General features: G+C 37.9%; 2 protein-coding genes across 2 annotated transcripts in view; one reads left to right on the top strand and one right to left on the bottom strand.

Moving 5' to 3' along the window:
• LOC129745599 (chromatin-remodeling ATPase INO80) overlaps positions 1 to 24,778 on the bottom strand; it is a 71,462-nt gene extending 46,684 nt beyond the window's left edge. Inside the window, exons 1-8 of the mRNA XM_055738764.1 lie at positions 24,344 to 24,778; positions 24,085 to 24,278; positions 23,842 to 23,985; positions 22,321 to 23,785; positions 21,655 to 22,249; positions 21,064 to 21,582; positions 20,739 to 21,003; positions 20,513 to 20,680 (exon numbers count right to left, since the gene is read on the bottom strand). Of these exons, the coding sequence (XP_055594739.1) occupies positions 20,513 to 20,680; positions 20,739 to 21,003; positions 21,064 to 21,582; positions 21,655 to 22,249; positions 22,321 to 23,785; positions 23,842 to 23,985; positions 24,085 to 24,278; positions 24,344 to 24,614 (3,621 nt within the window). The 5' untranslated portion in view covers positions 24,615 to 24,778. The remainder of the gene's footprint in view (positions 1 to 20,512; positions 20,681 to 20,738; positions 21,004 to 21,063; positions 21,583 to 21,654; positions 22,250 to 22,320; positions 23,786 to 23,841; positions 23,986 to 24,084; positions 24,279 to 24,343) is intronic.
• LOC129745600 (putative serine protease K12H4.7) lies at positions 1,076 to 14,031 on the top strand. Its single transcript, XM_055738766.1, has 7 exons — positions 1,076 to 1,338; positions 2,569 to 2,750; positions 2,820 to 3,055; positions 12,874 to 13,287; positions 13,339 to 13,471; positions 13,558 to 13,727; positions 13,797 to 14,031. Exons 1-7 carry the CDS (start codon positions 1,135 to 1,137, stop codon positions 13,901 to 13,903), a joined length of 1,446 nt encoding a protein of 481 aa, XP_055594741.1. The 5' UTR covers positions 1,076 to 1,134; the 3' UTR covers positions 13,904 to 14,031.
• Positions 24,779 to 25,841: the final 1,063 nt, after the last annotated feature.

The following is a 25,841-nucleotide window of genomic DNA, read 5'->3' as shown; positions in this document are numbered from 1 at the left end:
AATCGTTTCTTCACATCTCAATCTACATCTGCTGAAAAAATCTGTTTTTTCGATAATTTTGTCATCACTTTTTCGATTTAATAAAATCGATTGTGCTCCAATTAAAAATTACTTTATCGCACACAGAATTTGACTATTGAGCTCTGGTTTTGAATTCTTAAGTATGAAATTTAATCATCAACGATGAATTTCGGATGCGTTAACGATCTATAAATCAAAACTTAACAACTTTAAGTTTGGATTGATGATTCGAATTTTAACTGATTAACACTGATTGAAATGCTAATTTATTTATTTTTTCTCTGCAATTTGAGAACAGAATCCGCTAAATTCTATTCCTCCTATTCTAAAATTTTGTTTTGTTTCTCGACTTGAATACTGAGTGTGCCTGAGCCTGAATTTTAAGATCTTAACTTTGGACTTGGCATGTTAATCTAAACTCTAACTTTAGATTTCATATTGTTTATTCAATTGTGAAAATTAATTGAAGATTATTGTTAACCCCGAACATGACATGTCTTAAATAATGTTTTCCATAATCGTCTATGAAATTGCGTCTGTTGTTTTGCATTATTTGTGCTTTTCAAATGCAGTTATTTGTTTACCTTAAAAGTGCTTTGCGTGGAAGCATGGATGTTACATTTTTAATATTTTCAAGCAATTTTTCAAAAAAGTGTCAATTTTTCAAAGAATAAAAAAACGTAAGATCTTGCTAGGGGGGGAGGGGGGCTTTTTGAAAAATCTTACTTTGTCTTACCAGGGGGAGAGGGAGGGTTAAAAATTTCCAAAATCGTGCTTACGTAATTAGTGAACGGCCCCTAAGGCTCTGTGTGTAAACTCACATTTTCCTGCTATTTTTGTTTTTAAAATAAGATAATTACTTGATGAAAGCTAGAGCCATTACCTGTAAAGAAACTGTAATATTCCCTGTCGTAAATAACTTGCTACTTGAAACATCGAAGCGGATCGATACGAATCTAAGCCAGATTTAGGATTCCAGATAAGATTGTTCATCGATAAATATTACGTTTAAAAACCTCGTTTTCGCTGTTGATCCACTCAATTGTCAACCGCTTTTCGATAGACTCCGGTTGTGGACTTCACATCAAAGTGTTCGCGCTCCGCGGTACAAAAATGAGATTACCAAGCTTGGTGCTTCTGGTAATACTTGGTCTTTTGACCAATCAGTCCCGGGCATTCAATGGCGCTTGGGAAAAGTTGCACCGGGAACCACCCGTAAGAGGAATTCCCAGTCGAGACGTACCATCGGTGGATGTCAAGTGGATTTCCCAAAAAGTAGACAACTTTGACCCACAAAATCCGTCCACGTGGAGTATGGTAGGTGGTTCGAAATGTGCAAGGTCTTTTTGGGATTTAAGAGCTTACGCATGTGAATTTTCGAAGATTTGTGATTGCAATAGTGATTCAGTTTAGATTTTGAAAGTAGTGTGTGTCGAAGTGTCGGAAACGGTTTTAACGTTCCAACCGACCTAAAGGACTTTGAGAAGAGAAATTTAAGGATAACAAATAATGGAAAACCCTGAGTTGAGATAAGAGTGCTGTTTCCTGACCTGAAATAATTAGAGCAATTGCAATTTGCAAAGCGGAGTTCATCGAATTAACGCAAATCAATGTGCAAGTGAATACCATTTAATGTAAAAGAATATTGTATCGCAACAATATTCCAACAAAAAAATTGTGCATTGTCACAAATTTACGAATCAAAATGTATGAGTATAGAATAGGGTGTCCATTTTCCCGTTCCCGGGTGGCTGTTTCCCGGGAATACCCGGGATCCCGAGAAATATTCAAAAACATGAAAAATTCAATTGATATAGCTTATCGAACCTTTCCTGCATACAAGCCCATAATTTGTTCAAAATGTACTCTTCATAATGTTTTTAACTTATTTTTAATCGAATAAATCAAACCGTTTTGAACAATGATAAACTTAAAACAGGCAAACGAACTATAAAACGAATGATGAATTCATTCATGCAATTAGAGGTTAAAAAATATATCATTTTTTTTATTAATCCAACCCCTTTTATCGTTTTGCAAAACACTCTACATATTTTTTATTCATATGAAAAAAAAGGATGTCGTTTTCATTTTTACGTTTTGAAATTCATCTGGCTTTAAAATCCAGAGGGAAATAAGAGCATAAATGTAACTTTTGAGAAAACACAATCTGCCTACCTGCTACGCGATTTTTTATTCTTTTTTCGTAGTGTTGTGGGTTTTCGTTCAATGAAAGCGGTGTGGAAATACATATAATCTTTTAAACCTCAACTATTTGAATAAAAAAAATTGCATCAACTGGCTGCAAAATGTCCACTGCCACAGGAATCGGCATATTCTCAATGAGTTTTGTATGACTGCATTTTCAAAAAGAACAATAAGAATGGTTCTGGAGGCTATCGGACTTTTTCAGAGAAATAATTTCATACATGTCGGGAATTCCTGGGAATAAGACTATTATTCCCGGGAATCGGGAATTCCCGAAGTACTCAAATTCCCGGGATGGACACTCTAGAATAGGATATCAATTTCGTTTAATAATTCTAGCGATACATGGAAATCGATGACTACTATAGCCCCGGGGGTCCATTTTTCATTTTTCTGGGAGGAGAATGGGAAATCAGTGGAGTAAGCATTCAACGAGGACACTTCCACGATATGGCCAGGGAGCTAGGAGCTCGCATTTTCTACACCGAACACCGGTACTACGGGAAGAGTCGACCAACGCCGTGAGTAACCAAAGATTTTAGATTATTTTTCATCATAACAAAGAAAAAATGAAACCCAACTGTTTCCAGAAACACCGCGACACATCTGCTGAAGTATCTCAACATCGATCAGGCCCTGGCGGATTTGGCGCACTTTATCGTCGAAATGCGTGCCACCATTCCGGGTGCGGAAAATGCCAAAGTGTTCATTGCCGGTGGTTCCTATTCAGCAACCATGGTGGCGTGGTTCCGACAGAAGTATCCCCATCTGGTGAACGGAGGATGGGCTTCCAGTGCTCCACTACTCGCTAAAATGGATTTCGTAGGTAAGAGATGTGATGCCACATAAATCGGTATTTTGAAAACCAAAAAATTTTTTTTTGGGTTTTTTTTTAACATAAATTCTATTAGGCATTACTAATTAGGTCATTACTTAATACAAAGTTTTTCTGACCGGTGAGCCGTTGTTTTTTTTGGAAAAATTTATGATATTTACGGCTTATGTTCTTCCTTTCTTTCTTTGATATCCCATGTTTCTCTTAAAATTTTCCATCACCTTCTAAAATTTGATAATTCTGAGGTACGAAACGCACCAATACGAAATCAGAACACTAGAGTTGAATATAAAATAGTTACTACGGTTCAAAAATAACCTAACATTTTTAAGGGTTGTTTACAGCCCTGTGTTGCGGTCGAACAATTCTAACGCCTCATTGACACTGCTGCATATTAACTATTAAAAGTTTAAATGGTTATGTCATTTTAGAACCATTATAACTGTTTTATGATAATTCTAATCGAAACGCAGTATTTGAGGGAAATGTTTAGCATAATTTAAGCTTCTTTTGCAATATTGTTCAGTCAAGGCGTATATTTTGATATAAAATATAAAGTCGAGCGCTCACATATAACGAGATAAAAATGATAACTTTTTTTAAGCATTTTCTTCTACAGAGTTGTTTATTTCAACAAAATACACAACTTTGCTTAACATGTCCAACAAAGTGCCCCAACTGACCCGACTTTTGAAAAAGTTATACGCTGCAGGCTAAAACTAATCCTAGGCCTATTACAAGATCTCATGCCAAATTTGGGCCAGATCGGATCACCCTCAACGAGCCTGAAGTTTGTATGGGATTTTGAAACATTTTTTTCGGGAGAAACATGAAACCCCATTATTTCATCAATAACTTTGAATCCATTCGACCGATTTCTTCTGAATAAAGTTTTGTTAAAGCCCAAATGATGATAAATATTTCATCCGAATCACTGCTTTCTGATGTCACTGGATTTCGATTAGAGTTAAGATAAAGAAGTAATATTAGGCTTCAAAAATGGACTAACTTTTTTAAAGATAGTGTTCATCACTGTTAGAGATTGAGGCGTCAATATGTTCGACCGCCCCGAGTCATAAGCAGTGATGAATACCACTCTTGAGGAAGTTAGCCCATTTTTGAAGCCTGATAACTTTTTTATCTTATCTCTTATCGAAATGCAGTCTTCGAATGAAATATTTGTCATAGTTTTGGCTGTGAGAAAACCTGTTTTCAAAAGAAATCGGCCGAAGAGAACCAACGTTATTGTTAAAAAAAATCAGGTTTTCATGTCTCTCCCGAACAAAATGTCTTAAAATCCCATACAAACTTCAGGATCGTTGAGCGACGCCTTCCCGTGATCCGATCTGGCCCAAATTTGGCATGAGATCTTGTACTAGTCCTAGGATCCATTTTCGCCTGCAGCACATAACATTTCACAGGTTTTGAATCTCCCATACAAATTTGGGGCAGTCTAATGTAAATGTTTCTTAAAACTGCTGTTTTTTTAGAATAAAACAACGTTTCATGTCTTAATCAGTCACAATCATCCCCTCTCTCTCAATGAAACATGTTTTATTCAAAAGATTTTCTAACTCCGATGCGTGATAGCTAACTGTAAATGACGTCTTCAAACCTGTTTAGTTGTGTTATTCGAATTAGAATAAGAATTCACTGTAACACCACTTGCTATGCTTATTATTGCAGTCTTTGGATGAAATATTTGTCCAACAGACACTATCTGGAAAATTAAACACAAAAATCCAATCCCGTTTTAAAAACGGATATGTAAAAGTTTGTTTAATCAAAAACCAAACCTAAACTTTTTTTTCGAATGCCTTAAACACGAATTTAACACTGCGCTGATGTGCTGCGACAAAACAATTAATCATTTTTCTTCACTTTCCCCATAAAATTTTTAGATAATTGTCTTAAATTTTCTCAGATTTGGCCAGATATTGCCCACTTTTAGCAATGGAAATTTTTTAAATGATATACCCGGTTTTCAATAGATTTTTCAAAAAAATTGCCAGGAATTGTACGTGCAAAAATAATTCTGGAATGCTAATACATAAATCCATGGCCGTAAAAACGGGAGAGGGGAGGGGGGTGTTTGGCAATTGACTCCCCCCCCCCCCCCTTCAATGAGGTTCCAGGAAAGGCAAGCGAGGTATTCTACTCCACACTCTAAATTTCAAATTCCTAATAAAATTTTGGTTATTTATTATTTAAGAGTAAAAATCTTGGCATCAGAACCCCGAAAACTAGCCCCAGGATCAACATTTTGACAAGTTTTTCAAAATGTTCTCACTTGATGATTGAGATTTAGTTCTGATATTAAATTTTAAATAACATTTAATTCATTTAGGATGTTCTAATTACATACTGTAAGAATAAAAATTCAATTTTTTTTAATATTTGGAATTTTGTATTCAGTTTAGGGTTCATGGTTTTTAGTTCGAATCATCATTAAAAATAAGAAATGAACAGCTGCTTTGAAAACCTGGTTCAAATTTGGTTTTGCATTTCATTAAAAATTTAAATCACGCTTTTCGAAACTCATATGCTTTTCAATATTATGATAATTATTTTTCCGAATATTCATGAAACATCAGAAACCGTCCTGAGTTTTTGTTAAATATTCAGATTCGAAGTTCTTAAACTTGATTCTCATGTAGAATTCAAACATAACAAAGCTTAAATATGACTATCTAGAATTAAAAACTCAAGATCAGATTAACCATTCGAAAGACATATTTTAAATCCAGATTCACAGATTGGATTCAAAATGAATAATTGAAATTATGAATACAAAAACAAAACATCTGAATTTCAATTATTGAATACCGAATATTTTTTTTATATTTAAAATTCTGATCTGGAATTAATTTTTTTTTGCAATTTCAGAACTCTTATTGAAATCCGGAAACAGATTCAATCAATGTCACTTATGTGTATACAACTCATCTGAAATCACTAACATAAAGAAGAATTTAAGATTATTTTGAAAAATTTTTTCAATGAAGTAAACCAATTTTTATTTAAAAAAAACATCCACTGGATTTAAATTAAGAAATTGATGTGTAATAAAACATATTTGCTGAAACATGTAATCTTCACGTTAAAAAACTATTGGAAATTTCATAGTTTCTTGGTGTTTTGTTTAACATTATTTACATATATTGCAGTTTTTACTGAAGTTAAATTGTAACCCAAAATCTTAAAGTATAAACAAGTTTGTTTACTTTTGAATCATTTCCACTGATGGTTAAAATTTTTGAATTTGCACAAGAGTCTCTTAGATACAACTTATATGATTTGAGCATAGAACAATTTCTAACTCAAACCAAACCAACCACATTCACCAGAATCTAAGTTCAAAGATTTTATCATCGATGAAAATAAGTTCCCTATTTTTTTTTTACTAAAGGCTTCATTTTAAAAATTAAACTTACAATTTTAAAGAATCCAGGACATATTTAAAAAAGTGCCAGTTATATACGAAAAACTATTGATGTTAAAGATTCAAATAATCCTTTTTTTTTTATTCATAGTTTGTTCGAGCGAAAATATGGTACACAGAAAAAAATATGGAATATTACGTGTCATTGAAAATGGTTACCTTTGAAATAATTCAACCTGTAATTCATAAATCACGTAATTTTCAATTGATTGGTTGAAAATTAAATGTTAAATCATTTGATATTACAGCAAATGTCCTGTAACAAAAAGGAGCAGGACATGTACTGTAGTTTTACAGGTCGAAGCATTATTTTTAAGTGAGAGCATTATTTACAGCAGGCGCTTCCGTTTGTCATCGAGTCCAGTCCTTTAAAGTTTAGGCTGAAGAATTTGTGCGTCTTTGTGTCGAATATACCTTTTCCGGCACCTTTGTTGAGAGTGAATGAAAATCATGTGAATTGTGTGAATTGATTAAGGTACACCGGGGTAAGTGGGGACGGTTTTTCGTATAGTTCAACTTTAAAAAATCATTAAAAAATCAGCAGTTGATCAATTTTGATAAAATCGCATTCAATGTGATGCAGAACATGTTGTTTACAAATGCTGAAGAGATGAGCTTGATAGACGAAAAGCGAAAAAAGTTATCACGTGAAGTATTATGGACTGCTGGTGTCTTCACTTACCCCGCTTTATGGGGTAAGTGGGGACGGTAGATTTTCCCTTAGATTTCTCAGGAAATTTTCAACAAATTTGTGTTTTCTTGGTTGAATACGTTACTTTATTGCTCGAACCGTCAAAACTTTTGAAAAAAAGTTCATGGTAGTGATAATCGTGTGTAATTTATGTTGCAACACACGAGATCCGATTTTATCGAAAATATATGCCTATTCCAGAAAACACAAGTTTTTTCCCAACTTTTTATGGTTCGTATGCTAAATAAAGCTAAAATGTATTGAATGAAGGAGAGAAAATTGAAAAAATATCTAAACATCAAGTATGTATGAAGCCGTCCCCACTTACCCCGGGTAGGGTTTGGAGACAGTATTTTAGATTTTTGAAAATAAACCCTTTTTTTCTTAATTTTTAATCGCCGTTTCTTTTCCTAACTGGTTGTTTCTAATGTAAGGATTGTTTCCATGTAGAGTTTTTCGTTAAGAGCCAGCTAGTTTACGAGAAATTCGCGATTGAAAAAGATGCACATCAACTCCACATCGTAGTTAAAAATAGAAAATTTACGAAAAGTCACCGTAAACATCCGCTATTGTCAGAACCGTATCTCTTTTACAGTTATTGGATAGATTACAAGTAAATTTAACATTCTGCATTAAAAGTTTGAAAAAATAGTTGATAGTATTGTTTTAATAGCCACCGTCCCCACTTACCCCGCGTCCCCACTTACCCCGGTGTACCTTACCTGAAATCTTGCCACAAATTAGCCGTAGCGAAAATATATCGAAGAAGCTATAGGAAATCCAGAACCAGGTAACTTTTTATCAGTATATTAGAAAATTCCACTTATCCACAACATCGCTTCCATAGGTATCCCGCCCCGCATTAATGATTTATCGTGGGCAGTGGTTGAAGCTTTACTTCTTATGGTCCAAAATCAAACTACCATCCTGGATAAGTTATTTCACAAGACTATCATTTTAGCAGTTTCCTGTACCATGCTCACTATAGAATTCCATTTTTATCTATTGCCGTGGTTAATGTTGCAGAATGTTATATTAACCTAAATATGAGAAAGGTAAATATGAAGTTGAACAACCGTTTCGTGTAGTAAGGCCCTACAGATAAGATATAATTGGACTACGATTTAAAAATATCTTACCTTGAAAACGAAGCTTATAGCTGGTTGTGAGCAAAGCGGCATTTATTTCAAGTTTTCGCTTACTTGGACAGCGAATAGTTTGTGTAAACTTTTTACCGTAGGTTATTTGTATTTTTTTATTTTGGAAAAAAAAATTGCAAGCAATTGGAGTGTATAAATTATAAGGTAGGCTATAATTAATAAAGATTTCTCAAAGATGTGTGAAGAGTGGTTTAGTCAATCTTTTAAGTTTAGTTAAATAATTCATCATACATTATTAAACATGTTCTGATCAAACATTTTGCAAAGATAAATGCGATTATAGAAGATTTTTTCATAGATTTTTGCAGCAAGAAAAATAATTTTCCCAACATTTTTGCTAGGAAATTAACCAACACATGAAAAGGCAGATTTACGACATACCTGTTATAATCATATGAATAAACCGCCTGCAAATGTCAAATCATGACACGATTGAACCGGCTTTCTCAAAAAAAGGTGTAATCATTCGCAAATTTTTCTGGATCTTAATCAACAAGTTTTCAGATGGTCGACAGTAATCAATAAGTTTTTTTTTAGTTAAAAGTTAGTTTTCCTTCAATTCAAATATTGAAAATTTTCCGAGTGTTGAAAAAGAACGTTTCGAATTTGAGTGAAGAATTTGAGCGAAATCAAGTTGATAAAAGGTTTTAAAGTTTTTTAATGACCATTAGAAGATGAAATTTAAGATTTATTCAATTTCAACTTCATCACAATAGAAGTCGAAAGTTCACATTCATAAAAATCCTTTACAGATATTTATTTGCAGCCGTTTTTCATTGCTGTTTTGATTTTAATTTAATATTTTTGGATCCGATTTGTATTGAATAATACAAAATAATAAAATTTTTGGCTAGATTTTTCTTCCTTGGAAACATGTAGTTGTACGCTCTCGATTTCAAATCCAAATTTTTTTTGGTAAGAGATCGATATCTTAAATAAAAAATCATCTTTCGAATAAAAATTATTATGAGTTCGGCTGGTGAACTTTGAATTTTGAGTTGACTCAATATGAAGGTTGACTCAAAATGAAGGCCTATCATTTTGAACATGTATTACTCAAATTTAAAGTTTAAATCAAAAGCGTGTATGCGTCAAAAAAGGTAAATATTGATAGATTCAGTTAAAACCTCATCAAGGTTTCAAGTTTCCGGAACATTTCCGAAAAAGAGGTAAATTGTTGAATTTTAAGTCAACTTGTCTTTCATAATAGCTGGAAGTAATGATGTGGGCCGTTTTCGAATATGCTTTATTCAAATATTTTAGTTTTTCCTTTTTTTTTGTAGGCACAACAAGAAAGGAGTGCAAGAATCATCGATCAGTTTTTCACCGTGGCTGGAATTCCGAAGATCCTAATGTACAAATTCGAGGAGGACTCAGGCAATCATAGGTTTATAATTACTTCCCTGAAACTCATCAATTAGGTTGACGATACTCAGACTGTACGGGTTCCTACCTCCGTCTGTTGGCGTTAAAATAAATAAACTGTCAGTTGTGTCTCGATTTCTGCAACTCAAAGTCTTATCCCCATCAGGTAAGTTGTCTTATGTTCAATATAAATTATCAATTCTGAAGTGGTTACTGATGGAGACTTTCAAAATTTTATTACAGGATCTGATTCGACTTGCCGTTGTCATGAACTTAGCCATCAACATTCTATCGGTTTCCAGGAATCCTACAAATGAAGATAAGGACACACTTGATCGCCGGAAAAGTGTACATTCTGTGAATCAAATCCAAATCAGGAGCAGCTTCTTGTAGCGCGCAACCGGACTGTGGCTTATTCGAAAGAACCATTTCCACTTAACGACAACCAATCAAACGAAGTTATCAAGTTGGAATGCTTGAGGGTTCCCAAAACAGCTCCGATATTCCGGTACCTGACGGTGTTCTGAGCCTTCGACTTCAAGTTATTTGAAGATTCTTAGGCAAATTTTTGCTGGTATGTTTATTAATCCACTGTTAAACAACATACTTTTTCTGACTAACAATGGTAACTGTATTTCAGGAAAAAGGGAAGCACTGAACGTGGATGCACAAGTTCCGCTGACTGGTTTTTTTGGCCTGCATCACCTGACCCATTAGACCCTGCCTGTGGAAAGACTGTCACAGATGGTCGTTTAATGATTACACACAAGAACTCAGCACAATGGAAGAAAACACCAAAACAATCTATTCCGCTGATAGTAATACGATAACAACTGGATACAATGATTCATCTGTTTGCTCATCTAATTCATCTGTTGGCAGAAGATTCTAAGTAAACAAGTTTCAAAATTCTCAGAACAAATCCTGTGGAATAATAACAAAGTTTGTGTTATGTTATGTGGTGTTATATTGATTGACTTGCATGAATGTTGATAATTTTAGTGTAATTTGTGATGAATAAAAGTATTTTAAACCAAACAGTATCTGTGTTATCTGTGGAACTGGGAATGTAACTATTACACACAATAATATAATAAATAACGCCCAGGTTGTTTTACTGGTCGTTTGAAATTACAGGACGTTTGCAATTACAGGTCGCTCGCAATTACAGGTAGCTTGCAATTACAGGTCGCTTGCAGTTACAGGTCGCTTGCAATTACAGGCCTGTAATTTTAAGCTAGCCTGTGAATTGCCATGTCCTCGACCTGTAAAATTACTGTAAATGTCCTGCTCCTTTTTGTTACAGGACATTTACTGTAATTTTACAGAAAATAATTTTTTCTGTGTAGAAAATGATCATTCATTAAAAAGCCATTACATTAAAAACCCACCACCACTTGAAAACCGTCATCTCCTCGAAATGTCTCGGGATTCCCACATAAACCTCCCCACTAACGATTCGAGATCCGACTCCTCCTCGCATCGACTCGAGGTTGACCTTTCCTCTGCACGACTCAAGACCCGATCTCTCCTCTAGCCATTTGAGATCTGACCGCTCCTCGTAATAATTCGAGACCCGACCTCTTATCGTGAAGACTCGGAGTTGACCACACAAACCTCTCCTTCTAAAGACTCGAAGCCTGACCTCTCTTCTAACGACTCGAAGCCCGATTTTATATTTCCAGGATTCGAGGGTGCCGATCGAGAGCAGCTTATCGATCATGAATGGTAAATGAAAAAAAAAAACATCTCGACCAGGAATCGAACTCCAACGCCTATCCAATAGGCCAAAGCGTCAAGCTGTAGCTCTATAATTCAGTTGACTTCATAGAGTCGAATTCGCTGCATGATTCCAAGGCAGAAAAAGCTAATCGTGCCCCGATTAATGGTGCTTATACTGTCCCAGTAGCGGTTCTCATAATGCCCCTACAGTGACCAGTTTTGGCAAAAAAATTTCAAATGCATTTTTAAACGTTTTTATGTTCTTTTTTTCAAATTTAAGCCCCTTAGGAAATAGACTTTTTTTAGTGCCTGAACACGAAACAATGGAATAACTCACACATTATAGCTGTTTTCTATGGTTAAATTAGCGTCCTTCTTAAGGTGGCAATTATGCCCTTATCTCCCCTACATACTACATATATCGATCAGAAACCACTGAACCAAATAAGTATTACAAACTTAGTATCGTAAAGTTAGCAAACGTTTTTTGTTTAGATTTGTCGATTACAGTTTCATTGTAAAATTTTGAACATTTGATTTATGCTTGTAAGTGTAGCACACTTGCGGAGAGCGAAAAAACGAGATATTTCATATTTTGTCCGCAATAAGTTCAAAATGCGATTTAAACTTCGTTTGTTTACTAATAAACGAAAATAATTGATTATGAGGTAGATCTATACCGAAACGGCTATTTTTGAAATTCTGTGATAAACATGACAATTTTTCTCAGTGATGTGCTGAAATTCCTGGTTTTTTCCCAGTTTCCCGGTGATGCGATGAAATTAAAGGTTTTTCCCGGTTTTCCCGATTCGCTAGCATCCTTGAGTTGAGAGTCACACTACCCGTGGGTATTCCCCGATCGTGGAACAACCCTTTCCCAACGAATTTCACTGCGAAGAAAGTCAAGTCTTATCCCCGCAGCTTCGGCCGCTGGGAACCGCCCTACTCGGATATTCGCCGAAGGTGGAGCATCCTACGCACGAACGCGGCATACCCATGCAACATTGCCTCAGATTGTTTTTTTTTTCACACAATTTGACTCTGTTTCGATTTATTATAATTATTTTAATTTATTTGAGACCTTTTAACCACCCGGGTCATTCGGGTCTACGTCTCTGTTTCAATGAATTTGCAAAATATGCCCTTCAATCGAATCGATATTTAAACTTGAGGGAGTAATCATCCTTCGGGATGAAACTTCCTAAAATGAAAGAAAGATATTTTAGTAACAGGAAAGACCATTTAATGGAACTTTTTACCCATTTAAAGTTTAGATAGTTTTTTAAAACATCTTTGAATATGTGCATCTTTGAGTATGTACAGTAAATTGCAATCAAAATTTCTTAAATTTGACGAAGACATTTATTTGTACAAAATTGTACACTTTAACTAGATATCAGCCTAACAAATTTATTCAACATATTCACAGAATACAAGGAAGTGGTGAGCGAATCGATCCGTCTGGTGGGTGGAGAATCATGCGCCAACAGAATCGCCGGCGCCTATCAACAAGTGGAGGCGCTGCTAGATGCCGAAGAGTACGATACCGTCATTGAAAAGTTCCGCTTGTGCAACAACACCGATTTCTCCAACCGATTGGATAAAATGGCCTTCCTGTCTACAATGTCCGACTATTTCGCCGGCATAGTTCAGTACCATCAGGAAGGAGACATTGAGGGAGTAATTTGCGAATATCTGAATAACGATCGTCATGCCAGTGATATTGATGCTTTAGCCGCTTGGATTACCCAATGGTCAAACAGGTGCATGGACATTTCGTATGACAGTTCGGTACAGTACTACAGTAACACAGATTGGAATCATCCAGCAAACGCAGGAATTAGTAAGTTTTAATAATTTTCACCAACCCAACATAACTGTTAAAAACTTCCAGTGAGACTATGGTTGTACCAAACTTGTGCCGAGTATGGATGGTATCAAACATCGGGTTCGGAGGATCAAATTTTTGGATCAGGATTCCCGGTCGACCTTTTCGTTGAGCTCTGCTATGATTTGTATGGTCGCATGTAAGTAATTTGTACATACCAACGTTGACTTTTTGATTCACAATGTCAGATAAATGGACTGTACTGAATTTTTTTTTAATAATTAGGTTCACGGAGAGCCGCATGGAGTCGAATATCGATCGCACTAATGCCATCTACGGCGATATGAACCCGGCAGTGACGAACGTATTCTTCACTCAGGGTCAGCTGGACCCGTGGCGCCCGATGGGTCTTCAGGAAGACCTGAATGAAGATTCGCCGACGGTCGTCATTCCTTGTAAGTTCTGATGGAAAATGATTTTTCAAATCGAGCATTTACAAAGTTTCAATGTTTTTCGTCTTACAGTGGCTTCACATTGTGCTGACTTCGGTTCGATCAGTGAATACGACTCACCGGAGATGCGAGCGACCAAGGAAAGAGTGTTTGAACTCGCCAAACAATGGTTGTCATAAATTTAGAAAAATATAGAACATCATTTTGATGATCAAATTATTTTTTGTTGAAGGATAACGAATAAAAGAAATTCTTTGAAAACAAAAACAAAGATTTCTTCGAAATTAAAATATTCAAGCTTGCCATTCATTTTTTTAGATTAAAAAGGCTGGAACAAATATCAATTTCTTCTTTTGTCACCCCCTCCTTCGAAATTTTCAAAAACTCGAAGGGGGAAATAAATAAAGTTTGAAGTATTTGAAGTAGTATAAATTTCGAAAAAAAAAATTCAAGAATCCAAAAGATTACAAGACGAAAAAAAACAATTTTGGAAGATGGAAGTTATTTAACCTTTTATATTCGTGATTTTATTGAATTTTTCGATAAATAATTATTTGTTTTTTAGGTTTTGTGCAATGATATTCTATGCAACTTTGTTGCATACAAGCTTTCGTACAATTTATTCCAATTTATTTGTTTTTCGCATTATTTTTTATTGTCCCCCCCTCGCGATGTTCCAACTCCGAGTGACAAAAGAAGGATTTGAAATTTGTTCCGGCCTAATTACACTAGTTTACAGCATTATTGACTTTAGTAAACTGGAGATAATTTTTTATGTAAAATAGAGACCTGAATCCGGAAATGGAACAAACATAACAGTATAAATCAAAAAAATTAAATTTAGCTAAAAGAACAAAAGTAATACTTGTACATTTTTTTTTTAATTTTTGGGATTTTTTTTAAATGTTTGTTATTATTGTCATTCTTTTTCTTTGTTGTCAGTTCTGACCATTAAGTCATTTTTGAAAGTTTATTGACCAGTACCAAGGTCGAACTCGATTTTCCGTGCATCTCAATTTTTTTCAGCATGGTTAAACGAATCAAAGGATGATCGAGTAAAAAACTATAGGCGAAAACCTTTATATTTGTTTATGTGAAAATTAATGCTTAACTATTTAAAAAAATGGTACAAAAATGTACAATAAAAAAAGTACTATTAGATTTTTTTTTTATTCAAAATGGGTTATTTGAACATTTTTCAATATTAAATTCAAAATTTTGATGTAATAAGCTCATTAGCCGTCATTACAAATCCATACACAACCCAAAGTTCTTCAAAATAACAGGTTACCTCATCCGTCATATTGGTTGGCAGATTTCCAGAATGATGACGTAGTTGTTATGAAAAATAGCGAGCATTGTATTGAATTCTACAGTTTTTCCATAAAAAATATTTTCGATGCCAGTAATTTGTACGCCACTTCCCAGATTTATGAGCTTCTTCATAAAATACGATTTGGTTTGTGGTTCTGCATAAAATGCGAATTAACCTCGGAAATATCTAAATTTTGGTGGAAATTGTAATTACTGGAAACTATTTCCAAGCATATTGTAAGCTTAAAAATGGAAAATATTGCAAGAAGACACATCTAATAGTTCTCATAAATCATTTAACACGCAAATTTCGAGTTCATTAACAGTAAAATATTTAATTGATAAATCATCTTTTCTCGTAACTATTTTGTTATTCGAGTTTTGGAATGATTCGAAGTTCTTTATTCAATATATTTCATACTGAAATCAATTGTTTCAACACTAACTTTAGTTCCTTAACACTAATTACTGAACTTTTTTATGCAAATGACGAAAAACGTAGATTTATTTTTTTTCTAATGGAATGTATGAAGAATCTCATAACAACTACGTCATCATGCCCGGCGTGGGGGTACGTTCACGCATGATAACGTACCCTATAATTCAAATACTCTGTACATAACCTAACTCTGTTAGTATACGTGAACCATGCGATCTCAACATCGAAACAGCTCAACAGCGTAGGTTTAAAGCTCCCGGAACTTTGGATAAGCATGATCCTGCTGGCCGGACTCCCGGATGTATGTATATCGACCAATGATCATGGGGCATGAAAATTCAGGCGTGGTTATTACAGATTTGATAAAAACCTAACTTCTCCAAGAACAACCGATACCTAGCAACCAAAATCAACAAGCCTTCGCAACCAAGCAACGGTTTGTGAAAAATAACAAGCCTTAGCAACAAGAACAGCAGCCGAAAAAGGAAACCCCTTTCCCATCCACAGACCCGAAATGTAATGTAGGTAATGTTCAATATTTGGACACCTTACTAGGGACTGCAGGCAGCAGAAGAATTTAGGCAGCATTCTCTATAGTGCTGCCGGCTTTCAAGCAGCATGATGTTGGCGATTGGTTATTCGATTTAGCAGCGTACGCACACATGACCAGCAAAGAAAATCTTTTGTACGATTTGGAGGACGCAAGCGGACAAGTTGTAGCAGCGAACGGTGGAACCATGGAAATAGTGGCCAGCAGAACTGTCAGACTCCAGCCGAATCCTGATGTGAATCCAGAAAGCGTTACCGTTAAAGACGTGCAGCTGATCCCCGGTCTTACAACAAACCTTCTATTGAGTAGCAGAATTGTCCAGAGGGGATACAAGGTGAATTTCTGCGAACCTTTGCATTACATCATGATACACAGTAGGACTTTCATCAGGAAACTTTCAGGAGCTCAGGAGCATAGGTTTTACCGTGGCCACATCGCTTACTAAGGTAAATTACATGCCACATTACCCTCACCCCCAAACATTCAGCGGGTGATTTGTGGAGGGATGGCGTACAGCCGGTCTCCGCAAAAAAAATCACCACATGTGCTGCACTTCCCTTCCTCTTATCGATTACATGGACTTGGCCGGTGTTATTGGTTCATATTGAAAAGTCGGATTCTCCTCGGAATCCTTCTTGGTCCAGGCAGAAAAAGCCTGATTAGAAATTAAGGTAAAACCCCGCTCCCGCAAGGGTTTAACACAGAAATGTCATCGGAACAGAAACGCGACACAACGGTTAGAGAGACTTAAAAAGACTGGAATTTATTTTACTGTATCATACAGAGTTGTTTAAAGTTTGCTGACGCAGCTTCGTCGCTGCGCCCTCCAGTTGTTTCAGGCGTCGCGCATTCCTGCGCCAACGCCAGACGATGACGATGATGATCGCCGCGATGATGAACAGGGCGTCCACAGAGTAGCCCACAATGTTGTGAGTGGAGATGTTATTCTCCACGGCGACTTCGGGTGGCGATTCCCTTGTAAACGGCCACATCTCGAATTGCGTCTCAGGTTTCTGGCTGCTATTCACGAAATGAATGCAACATTGTTGCTGCTGGGTTGGCTGGGTGCGCGAGCTCGGTCGTTGAGTCCGCGCCATCGTTGATAGCACATTTTGTGCTGACAAATTTGATGTTTGTTATTTCGACCACAGTTTGGTCTTACTGTTTCCTATTTTCCTTCGCGGCAAGTAGCACATTAAGTGCTGACGTACCACTTCGGATGTTGTGGTAACTTCTGCAGCTATGCAGGGTTACCTTAACCGCTCCATTTTCTCCCCCCTTTGGAGCGAAGTCTGTCGCTCCAAACATTGCTACTCATAGCCAGGGGTGGTGGGTCTTCTTCGTTTTCAGGTACTGGCCCTTGCTCGCGTACTTCATGGTGTGGTTTATTCACTATTTCTGAAGAATCAAATTGAGATGGTTCGACTGATTCGCCTACTTGACTTTCGGTAATGTCGATGGGCAGTGGTGCCAAAGCCCGAACATTTCGTGTGTAGATACCTGAAGCTGTGCGTACCGTTGCTACCCGCACAACTCCATCCTTTCCGGGTTTGGTGTGAGTTACGATTCCCATGGGCCACTTTGCCACGGGATTGTTATCGTCTCCAATCAATACGATTTGACCTGGCTTCAAGTTAGGTTGCCTTTTTGTCCACTTGAAGATACAGCGCAAATGCTGCAAATATTCATTTTGCCATCTACGCCAGAATTGTGCGGTTTGGCGTTGAATGCGCTTCCAGCGCATAACTAAGTTTTGCTGTTCTAAGTGGCTTGCCGGGATGGGTATAGTAGTCATGGCTCTTCCTATTAGGAAGTGCCCTGGTGTTAAAGGTTCCGGAGCTCCGGCGTCGGAGAAAATTGAGGTCAGCGGACGTGAATTCATTATCGCTGATACTTGGTAGTACACCGTCTGAATCTCCAATATATTAAAGCTGGATCCACGAGCGGCTGCGGTGAAGAGTCTTTTGGCCACTTTTATGTTGGCCTCCCACAGACCTCCGAAATTAGGGCTTCTCGGAGGGATGAAGGAAAAGCGTATTCCTTCCTCAGCTGCTATCCCTATGAGTTCGTTTTGGAACAACTCCGAGTTATATACTTTGCTCAGTTCTGCAAGTTCGCGGCTGGCTCCGACGAAGTTGCGGCCGTTGTCGGAGTATATCACCTCCGGTGTACCACGCACTGATACAAACCGTATCAAGGCGGCTAAGAAGGCCCCGGTGGATTGATCCTCCACCACCTCGATATGCACTGCTTTGGTCGAAAAGCACACAAACAGGCAGGCGTAAACGGTAAGCCTCATTTTCGCCCGCTGACTTGGCAGCACTTGGAACGGCCCGCACAAGTCTACGCCAGTATGAGTGAACGCTGTAGAGGGATTCACTCTGGGCCGTGGAAGCTGGCCCATCATTTGCTCGAATCTGCGAGGCCTTGCCCGTACGCAGAGTACGCATTTTTGAAGGACGGATTGGGTTGTTTTCCGCAATCCCTTCATCCAATAGCTTCGTTGAAATTCGGCCAAGACTATTTCCAGACCGGCGTGGTTATTGGAGCGATGTAGATGCACAAGGATGATTCGTGCAAACGGATGCTCCCTCGGAATGAATATTGGATGTCGCTGTTCTTCAGGCAAGTCTGCTAAGTTTAACCTACCTGTTACTCGAATGAGGCCACCTGCCAGCATAGGATTGAGGTGCTGCAGGGGGCCCTGCTTTGTAGGAATGCCGTGTAAACCGATGCTCTTCAGCTCTTGTCCTAGGCAGACGGATTGCATATTTTTGATGACTAGATGTAGTCCTGCTTCCAGCTCTTCAACAGTTAGAGGGCCGGTCATGGTTTGTAGGAGTTGTTCAGAATTAATAGAACTTGTAGCTTTTGCCTTAAAATTGCTTATGGCGCGCTGTATTAAGGCGAAATGCCTTCTGGTCCTTCGGAAAGAATTGCAGTACTTGTAACTCTGGATATAATCTTCTGGGTCAGGATCATGCAGAGTGTGGTCGATGGTCGGCGCTTGCTGAATTGCGCATACTTGAATTTCTGGATGTATGCATGTTGGTGGAGTGCACGGATTCACCGCAGTTTCTGCCTAAGTATGTGCCCACATGCATTCTTCTAGATTATTAAGTTCGACAAATTTCCAATGCAACGCGTACCTACACCTTACCCGGACCCAGGCCCTGGCAATTTCACTTTCAATCGTCAATCTTTACTCAAAAATTAGCACAAAACGCTTCATTCGAAAGAGTTTCACTTTCAATTTCTCTTCACATCAGCCTATCTTCACATGCGGAAAACGCTAACTTCATTCCGCTTTCACCTCGGTTTCCTTCGTTCGAAGCTGGCAATCGTCAATTTCGTTTCAAAACGAAATTCGAGCATATCCCTTTCAATGAAAGTTTCATTGCCTATACTCACATACCTCCGAAAACACAGCCGGCTGATGCCGGCTGGAAAACAACAATAAGCACCAACAATTTGCTGGCGCCCAAGGATGACACTAACAATTGCTTGAAGATGCACAAGGTGCCGGGCCGACACGGGCGGTAGACGCACCAGCAAAAATACCAACAATTGCTGTGTGTGCATGCTATTTGCTGCCTGTTTTGCTGCTTTGAAAGTCTCGTTTGACGTCGAAATTGAAGACACTGATTGCGGTCAGTTTCAAGCGTCATTGCTCTTCTGCTGACTTTTGAATTTCTTTCTTTCACTCGAGCAATGTATATGAGAGGATTCACTTTCATTCGAGTAATGCAAGTGAACTCCTTGAAATTGAAATTAGTTGGAGTGAGACGAATAAAGGGAAATTTCAATTTCATTCTTTCCTTTCGAGGAGTCCAAGCCCTGCCCGGACCACATGGCTTCGTATGAACTGTTATGTAGTGAATGTATAGTGTTGATGTTGGTTTATTTTGGAAGAACGAGTCAATCAGGTGGGCTAGTTTACAGGTATTCCGGCATCTGTGTATATACCTGGACAGCTGGCAAAACTGATTAAATATTCTTATTATATAGTCAGTTATATGAGGAAACACATCTCACCTGTCGGCCACTAATGGGATTCGAACCCAAAAGTTTTCTTGTCGATACCGGGGATTGAACCTAGTACGCCTAGCATACCAAAACCAGACTCGCGCCAGCCGTTAAACCAAACGTTAGACCACATCGGCGCTTTGGATTGAATCCTTCTTATATGCGCGCAAAAACTTTAATTTTTTTCATCAACATTAAGAATTTAAGAATTAAGAATTCAAAAGGCCCTAAATGAGGCTTTGAGGAACACTAGATGTGATGTGGAAAGTATAATGGAAGTATGATCTCCAATCTTTACAAACATGCTTCTATTAAAGAGGTAGGATTCAAGCCAATGAAATGCAGACCCAAATATGCCTAACCGTGATAATTTATTTAGATATGGCAATCCTAAGATTGATCTTATCGAAAGCTGCAGATAAATCCGTATAGCCCTTAAAATAAAATATGAAAACTTACCGTATCTGCTGCCGTCAAATTGATACCCAACCCACCAGCACGCGTTGACAGCAGGAACACGAATATGTCAGCTCGATTCTGGAAATCGGCAACCATATCTCGGCGGGCGGATATTTTACTCGATCCGTCCAACCGCATGTATCTATGCTTTCGATGCCACATGTATTCCTAGAGGAACAAAATTGAAATATATCGCTTGTGAAGGTGAAAATCCCGAATAACTTACCTCCAACAAATCGATCATTTTCGTCATCTGGGAGTAGATGAGCACTCGATGTCCCTGCGCTTTGAGTCGAGTCAATAATGAATCCAACACGGCTAGTTTACCAGCGTCCGATACCAATGTTTGTTTGTCCGGTATAACTATGTTGGACCATCCGACCGTCGTGGGGTAGGACAGTTGCAGCGCATTGCTCATCAACTGGAAACCTTCCGGAGTGTCGCAATGCTCGTGTCGAATTGCTAGCCAAGCCGCTTCACGATTTTCACAACTGTAAAACATTTTTTTAGTTAGGAGGTGCAAATGTTAAACAGGCATACCCAATACTCACTAGTATTTTCTTCCAGAGCTGACAACACGACTGATTAAACCATAGATGAAAGTTGGCATTGCTGTGGGATGGCAGTGTAACGTTTTTTCTTTTCGTGGAATGTGGACTACCTCTGGTAATAGTGGAATATTTGCAACTGGTGCTTTAGCACCCGCAGGAAGCTTTTCTTTTGAAACTCCAGGAAAGATGGGTTGAATATCAAGGTCGTCATAAACTGAGCTGCTCTTAAGTGTATCTCTAGACAGTTTCAACGCTTTTCGGCTTCTCAAGATCCGATGTTCCATTGTTTCCTGCATTGGGCATATTTTTTGTTCCGTATGAGTGTATACGCTGTTCTGACTAGACGATGTGAAAATTAAGGAATGCAATGCTCCGTACATTGGAGAAAACAGTCCACTCGCCCATCGTTCAATCGTTGGTTCCAACAGCCTACAGCTACTATTAATTTGACCTTCCCACCATACCCATCTATTGTGAAGCAGTTTTAGATATTCGTTGAACTTATAAACATGTTGAATACTGCAAAGTTTGAATGATTTATCAAATCATCAAATGGGTAATATCTCTACAATTTAAAGCTAAATTACTTACAAGTAGATAAGACCTTCCAGGACCAGTTTTTCCACTTCGTCGGGTGAAATCGAGCAAAACCGTGTAAATGAGAAACAGTTTTCAACATTCAAATCATCGATAGCAGAGTAATTTGTTTTAGATCCATCTTTGTTGGAAAATAAGGATCTTTGTACATTTTCCGTTTTGAAAATGTTAAACCGATTGAAGAGTAAATGGCGCTGGCTTGGTATTTTCCGGTACAGAAATGCTTCGTTAAAAATAAGCCGCGCAATGGGATATTCTTCGGTCCGCAGGAAGAATGGACTTTTAGCATCGCGTCGTTCGAAAAGCTCCGGATGGTTGCAAACCTTACGAAACTGCATTACCAGATTCATCAGGTTGGAAGTAAAATTCTTATCGAAAGAATGACCATCACCAGTTCCTTGGCCGGTCAAATGAAGCAGGTCTTCGATTCGGATCTTTTTCTTCAAAGCCACATACAGTAGCTTTTGGCGAGTCGTCAGCGGACAATACACCATCACTTCAATCTTATCCGAAAGCTCATTTTCAACGTCCTTCTTAATTCGACGCAGCATAAACGGTTTCAAAATCATATGGAGACGAGATATTTGTTCTAGAAATGATCAAAAACGTAGCTAAGTAAATTCATCTGGTTTCCAAAAAGTAGCGATAAGTGATACTCACTTTCATCGATTCCCGTTTTGTTTTCGGCATGACTTTCAATATCCTTCGAGAACCATTCGTTGAATTCCTCGTGCGAATCAAATAGCGTTGGCATGATGAAATGCAGAAGCGCCCAAAGTTCGGCCATGCTGTTCTGGATCGGTGTGCCGCTGAGAAGTAATCGATTTCGGCAGTTGAACCCTAACAGCAACTTCCATCGTACCGAACTGGAGCTTTTGATAGCTTGCGCTTCGTCCAGTACCATGTACTGCCACTTGATACGATTGAAGTATTTATAATCAGAAACAACTAACTGGTAACTTGTTATTACGACGTGAAAGCTTGCATCTTTTGTGTGGAGATCCTTTTGTTCCCAAAACTGACGAAGGATTTTACGTTCGTTCGGCGATCCCCAATAGGGTACCACATTGAAATCCGGTACAAAACGTTCCATTTCCTGCTGCCAGTTATGTAAAGTAGACGCTGGGGAAATGATCAAGAAAGGACCCCAAACGCCGTAGCTTTCTGCAATGTGACACAGAAACGCAATCGACTGAACTGTTTTACCAAGTCCCATTTCGTCGGCAAGAATACCACTAATACCTTGGTCGTATAGATTCGCTAACCAAGTCATTCCTTTCAATTGGTAGCCTTTAAGACAACCACGGAAAATACCGGGTTGTGGCAAATCAATAATCGCACCCGATTCGTCAACTTTTTGATTGATGGGAACATGTTGTTGAACTGCACTATCGAATTGTTCCCGACGGGCTTGCTCACTGTTGAATGCGTCAGTTGCGTTCTTTTGAGCTTGGAGCTTCATCATATCACTATCGTAGCTATCGATTGATGATAGTCTTGGATTAGATTCCTCGTCCAATTGAGATAAAATTTTAAGTTGTTCTTCTTTAGAAACATTTCCTAACTTTTTCGACATAAAATGGGCATACAATTCGGTCTGTGTAATAAGGAAGTTTAGTTTCCGCTGCTGCCGTTTGGCTTCAACTATCTCAACGTCAATCTTTCTTTGTTCTTCGGCTTCTTTTTCCATGCGGCGTCTTGTCTCACGCTCCACACGGTCGTATCGTTTCCAGTAGCCTTGCATTTCTCTCGTAAGCCGCTTGGCTCGCCAGATCGTTTCCTTCATCAATTTTTGGGATTGCATTGCTTTCTGGCGCGATACTTTCATACAGAGTGAGGCAACGCGCCGACAATTTGTAACCATATCTTTGTGATTGTTGACTTTGGCTCGCTGAACTTTGCCAAGTTCCTTTTTAGCCATCAGTTGCCAAATCTTGCGCCTTCTTGCTGCCATCATTTCGGGAGTTTTTATTGCCGATTTGCGACCCCGTTTCGATTTTAGAGCCGTCGGGCTGGATGGTTTTGAATCAAAATCATCGTCATTTTCATTTTTCAATGCGGCTAGCTGTTCTTCCCAATCAATATCTCCCATATCGGAACCACGATCATCTGATTCGTGTTTGATCTGAAAATTATCAAAATTTAAAAAGAATGTAGACCTTTTATGAACGCTACATTTACCTTTTTCTTTCCTGACTTCAGCTTTACAAGTTTCTTCTCTCGCTTGATTTTTCGCTTTCTCACACCAACAATTGATCTTTGATGTTCCGGGAACATATCATAGGTGGACAGTAGCCCAGCTCCGTAATAACCGTACTGCGAGTTCTGTTGAAATATTTTTGTTAATAAATACAATATTTATGAAATAGTAGGTATAAGTATGTTATTGCAATGGCTTACAATGAAAGATATTTAAAAAGTTACCTTTAAACTGGAATAATATTTCCCCCGATATTTCCGCTCTCGAACATGGTTTCGTAGCATATCCCGAACATACTCGTCTTCGTCGGAAATTTCGCTCTCCGAATCACTGTCGGAAAGCAGCAAATTCTGCAACCAAAGACGTTCCGGTCCAACGGAAGTGAGGTTGTACAGATACCGTTTATCTTCATTACGCTCTAGAACAAAAAATATAACATAAAAACGAAACAGTTTGAAAAGATTCAGAAAAAAACAATTTTACCCTGCTTGGAAACCTTGACACCATAGGCCAATCTCCGATAATTCCGGAAGTTGCCATTGGAGTTGTCCGAGCACGAATCGTCATCACTGTCGATGTCGTCGTCTTCGTCCTCACTGCTGGTCAGCGGCTTGGAGAGCATTTCCCGAGCGTAGGCCATAAAAGGACGCATATCGAGGGCCGCTTCTAGCCTCTGGATATGAAGTGGCTTCGCCATTTTTCGATTCTTGAAAACACCACCGCCGGCGCTCAAGTGAGCGGGTAAATCCGCCATATTTCGCTAGATTAAAAGACTTGTAATGATTTGATACACAGTATTCCACTACTCGATCACTTTTCTTTGATAAAACGATCACAAATTAATAAAAATTGAACAATTTCTGCGGAGCGCGCACGATTTTCCGCAAGCATTTGTTTATGTTTACACTCAAACGTCAGATTCATGAGCGCAACATAAAAATGTCGCGGCCACTGTTGTGATACATTCCCGCCAGTGCTGCTCAACTTGTACAAACATATCAACTTGTGTAATTTTAATTTTTTTTTCCAATAGGTAAAATGAAATTAAGTACAAACATTTGTTTTGTCTTAACGGTTCCTCAGGTAAGTTTTTGTTAGCTATTCAGGTTAATATGCTCAGGGCAGTCTTGATCCTATTTCGCCTTAGATCTCTGAACATGAAAAATTGAAGAATTTGTACACGATCAGAATTATCAATCACAATCAAAACCTTGATTTATGATCCAATTACATGTGCACATTTTCAATGCAGAATCAGAACTCACAGTCTGAATTCAGATTTAGAATTCGCAATCAGAACACAAAATTAGAGATCGGAATGCAGAATCTCACATGTACAAAACAAATTGATATCCAAAATTCTTCTCCGGGGATGAATAAACCAATCGGTTTAAAATCTGAAAAAAAATTCTCCAAAATACAATAAGATTTCAGAAATATAATAACAATTTGAAATTCAGAATGTTTCTGGTGTTAGATAGGAAAATATGTTGGTGAAAATCGACTTTTTTGACTTTTTTTTTAAGTATTTGGCTTGATAACTTGCTTATTTCTGATTTATCTTTCCGAATATTCGCGCGTGAAAATGGGCCAAATATCAGCTCTCTGCAATCTTTTTTTTTATTTTTGTTCAAAAAAAAATTCACATTTGAGCCATCAAGGCCTGGAACCTTGGTTATCCGAGGTTTTGGGATGAATAAACCCATTGGGCTTAAAATCCCGGGAAAAAAAGTTATCCGAGGTAGTCGGGGGAAGGGCCACCAGGGATTGAATGAATTAATGGTTTATTTATTTATAAGTGTACTATTTACATGGTTTTTTTAACACTCCATTGGTCAAGCCGCTTGAGGAGTGCCTAAAAGGGATTAGTGAAACCTCGGATTGCACGAAAACTTTAGAAAATTCCTTATACGTTTTACTCTGGTTGTATACCATCCAGGCGCGAAAAATTGGATTTTATACGCTGTTTAATCTACGTCCT

The sequence above is a fragment of the Uranotaenia lowii genome, chromosome 2, assembly GCF_029784155.1.
Source record: "Uranotaenia lowii strain MFRU-FL chromosome 2, ASM2978415v1, whole genome shotgun sequence".
NCBI lineage: Eukaryota > Metazoa > Arthropoda > Insecta > Diptera > Culicidae > Uranotaenia > Uranotaenia lowii.
Note: the sequence above shows the minus strand (reverse complement) of the source record. Positions and strands in the feature narration are given on the sequence as shown.

What these genes read in the sequence shown, in the direction of transcription:
- LOC129745600 (XM_055738766.1), top strand. Translation starts at nt 1,135, where the DNA reads ATGAGATTACCAAGCTTGGTGCTTCTGGTAATACTTGGTCTTTTGACC. An exon ending in ATCCGTCCACGTGGAGTATG is followed by an intron (nt 1,339 to 2,568) that starts GTAGGTGGTTCG and finishes TAATAATTCTAG; the next exon opens with CGATACATGGAAATCGATGA. An exon ending in TATGATTTGTATGGTCGCAT is followed by an intron (nt 13,472 to 13,557) that starts GTAAGTAATTTG and finishes TTTAATAATTAG; the next exon opens with GTTCACGGAGAGCCGCATGG.